This window comes from Myxine glutinosa, chromosome 10, assembly GCF_964187855.1.
Source record: "Myxine glutinosa chromosome 10, kmMyxGlut1.1, whole genome shotgun sequence".
Classification (NCBI taxonomy): Eukaryota; Metazoa; Chordata; class Myxini; order Myxiniformes; family Myxinidae; genus Myxine; species Myxine glutinosa.
In genome coordinates this window covers 4,756,397-4,759,504 of record NC_136270.1, presented here as the reverse complement: position 1 = coordinate 4,759,504, position 3,108 = coordinate 4,756,397, and the positions used below count along the sequence as shown (strand labels likewise).

The 3,108-nt window shown below is 44.8% G+C and overlaps 1 protein-coding gene across 1 annotated transcript; it reads right to left on the bottom strand.

The window, feature by feature from the left end:
- Positions 1-474: 474 nt before the first annotated feature.
- Positions 475-1,586, bottom strand: LOC137433644 (uncharacterized). Its single transcript, XM_068125930.2, has 2 exons — positions 1,040-1,586; positions 475-842 (listed from the first exon to the last, which is right to left on the bottom strand). Exons 1-2 carry the CDS (start codon positions 1,459-1,461, stop codon positions 626-628), a joined length of 639 nt encoding a protein of 212 aa, XP_067982031.2. The 5' UTR covers positions 1,462-1,586; the 3' UTR covers positions 475-625.
- Between the last annotated feature and the right edge of the window lie 1,522 nt (positions 1,587-3,108).

The window sequence follows — 3,108 nt, the reverse complement described above, 5'->3', positions numbered from 1 at the left end:
AAAAAAACCCTGCATTTCCTTCTCAATTACCAATGTAAACCTTGCTGTTAGCATATATCCATTATTCTGGACACACTCCCTTGGCCCCCAAAATGAGTCTCACTGCCTCTTAAGCCCCTGTCACACCTTGACGATTTAGCCAGCGTATGCCGACGTATCAACATTTATCTAAAACGCTGGCGTTCGCTGAACTATCGATGTTTTTTTTTCAATTTTGGGCGTATAATAGCGTATTCATAACGAGTTGGACGTATGCATAACGTATTAGTAACGTACACAGAACGTTTCGATAACTTATAGATAACTTATACCAACGAATGCTTAGCGTGTTGTCGGCGTTCACAACTTATGCCCAACGATAGTCTAACTTATGCATAGCGCGGCAGCGTATCGCCGACGATCACGTGGCATAGCCTATTAAAAGGCTGCCGCTCGACGATTCAAATCATAACCGCACTAGACATCGAAGTGTCAACAAAAAAGAACATTTTTTATTTGTTGAATTGTACATGTATATTGCAAAGTGCATAATAGAAAAAAAGCTTTTTATACGATGTTCATTTCAAGAGGAATCTTACTGTCTCTGAGGTCCTTTATTGCCTGAACAATGCAGGAATACAAATATCTAAATCATCCTATCTTGCCACGGAACTGCGCCAGCTGGGGAGTTAACCCAGTGCTTGAGGAGATTCCTCTGTTTCTTTCCGTCCTTGGAGGCAGTGTTGGGGCCAGTAGCTGTCTGTGTATCCTCCAAGTGATGTCCCTCTCGCCATGCTCCTGGAACAAGGTCACGGTTCTCATTCTCTGCCCAGTCAAGCTGCTGGTTCTGTAGTCCTGGGTACCTGGAATTTGAATTTGATTTTATTTACTTATAAAGCGCACCTATAATAAAAACATATATTCTAATGCGCTGTACAATAAAAAGTAATATAATGATACATATAACATTTAAGGTAAATCATATAATGTTTATAAGCATAGGCTAAAAGTTAAATTGCATTGTATACTGTATAATATATGCTATGTAAACATGAATTACCTGGTCCTCATGAGGTTGTGCAGGATCAAGCATGCTTTGACAATGAGCTTGACAGTGGAGGAGTGATGCTGCATGGTACTTAGCAGAACCTGGAATCTGTTAGCCAGGATGCCGAATGCATTTTCTACTACCCTCCTTGCTCGGCAAAGCCTGTAGTTGAAGATGCGTTGTTCATTCGTCAGACCCCGGAGGCTGTATGGCTTCATCATGGTTGGTCGTAAGGCGAAGGCATCATCACCGATAAAGAAGTAAGGCACGTCCTGGTTGTCGTTGGGAAGAGGCTCAGGGTCAGGGAAACCAAGGGTACCGTCTTCAGCGCATTCCTTCAGCTCACAGTCATTGTATATCTGCGCATCTGATGCTGATCCAGTACCGCCGACATCTGCCCAAATGAATTTGTAGTCAGCATCCACAAGCGCCATCAGAACAATGGAGTAGAATCCTTTGTAGTTGAAGTATTGGGACCCACTCTTTGGAGGACAGCGGCAGGCCACGTGCTTCCCGTCAAGTGCCCCACATGTATGGGGAAAGTTCCATCGTTGGAAGAACTTGCAGCTATGGTGCGCCAACCATCAGGAGTACTTGGGCAAACCAGCACCTCATCCACGTATTCGTCAATAATGGCTTGACAGACTTCTCTGACCACGAGGGACTGGGTGTTGTGAGGGACCCTCCATCCGAACTCCATCGAGGCATACTTGTTTCCAGAGGCAAGGTGACGCAAAGTCAGTGCCAGCTTCATGCCAGGCTCAAGCGGCTCCCTGTAGAAGGTGTACTGCTTGGTTATCCTTGGACCCACTCTGGCTAGCAGCTTGTCGAACATCGCTGGGGGCATACGCAGGAAGTTGGTGAAGGATGCATGGTCCTCGTTACGGAGTTCCACCATGAGCTGGTCATACATGCCAAACTGCCGTCGCCTCCCGATCCATGGTCTCACCCAGTTCCTTCTCCTGGCTCTATTGGCACGCAACTGGTACAGTGTCAAATCGATGAGGTCATGTTGATGTTGGAGGACAGCTAGTAGGTATTCTCGTCTCAGCCTTGCTGGATCCTCCATCTCTCGGATGACATGGACATCTGCTCACCATGGAGTCTGGAACACTGATGGGTTCCTCCTGTGAACCCCATTTGTATATACCAATTCCCCTAAACGCTGCCAATACGCCATTATACGGTAGCTGTAAGTTAGAAACACATTCAGTAAGTTCTGTGGTCGTCCGGAAGACGTCAAATACGTCAAATACGTCAATATGCATTGGAGATACGTTACACATAGGTTCAAAGCACGTTACTCATAGGTTAGAAATAAGTTTCGGGTACGCTAGACATTATCCCGACGTATTTCGACTTATGAGTAACTTACAAATAACGTGTGTCGACGTGTATCAACGATCGCCTAATGTGCCTACAACTTATGGCCAGTGTATGCGGAACGTGTGAGTCATACGCTGGCATACGTCGACAAATATTGTGCATGCACAAAATTTGTCGACGAGCTCGGCGTACTACGACGTATGCCAGCGTGCTCTTAACGTATACAAAACTTACCCATAACGTATTCGACGTGTGCCAGCGTATTCGCCAAATTTTTCATACGTCGGCATACGCTGGCTAAAACGTCAAGGTGTGACAGCGGCTTTAAATGCAAAACCTTCCTCATTACATCATTCTTCCAGAGAGAGATATATATATATATATATACAGTATATATTATATATATATATATATATATGTCGGTCGAAGACCTCAAGGGAAGGAAGAAGAAGAAGATCTGAGCAACAATGTTTAATGAAATCGATTACAAACACACAGTGTGGAGCAAGGCTCGAGAATGCACCGCCTAACACGCAGCGGGCAATTCCTCAAGACACTCGCTGAAAAATAAGTAAAAAGGCATTTCATTTATAGCAAAATATCAGACAAGAATCTGCGCTAAAGACATAGCAAAACCTGGGCCATAGAGACCCACCTTCCCTCGTCCCTTCCTGAAGAAGGCCAAACTTAGACAAAAAGATGTAAGCATGGGATAGGCTGAGCCTTTTTGGCTCTTTATCTAAACATATCAGACC

What these genes read in the sequence shown, in the direction of transcription:
- LOC137433644 (XM_068125930.2), bottom strand. Translation starts at nt 1,461, where the DNA reads ATGGCGCTTGTGGATGCTGACTACAAATTCATTTGGGCAGATGTCGGC. An exon ending in CACAACCTCATGAGGACCAG is followed by an intron (nt 843 to 1,039) that starts GTAATTCATGTT and finishes TTCAAATTCCAG; the next exon opens with GTACCCAGGACTACAGAACC.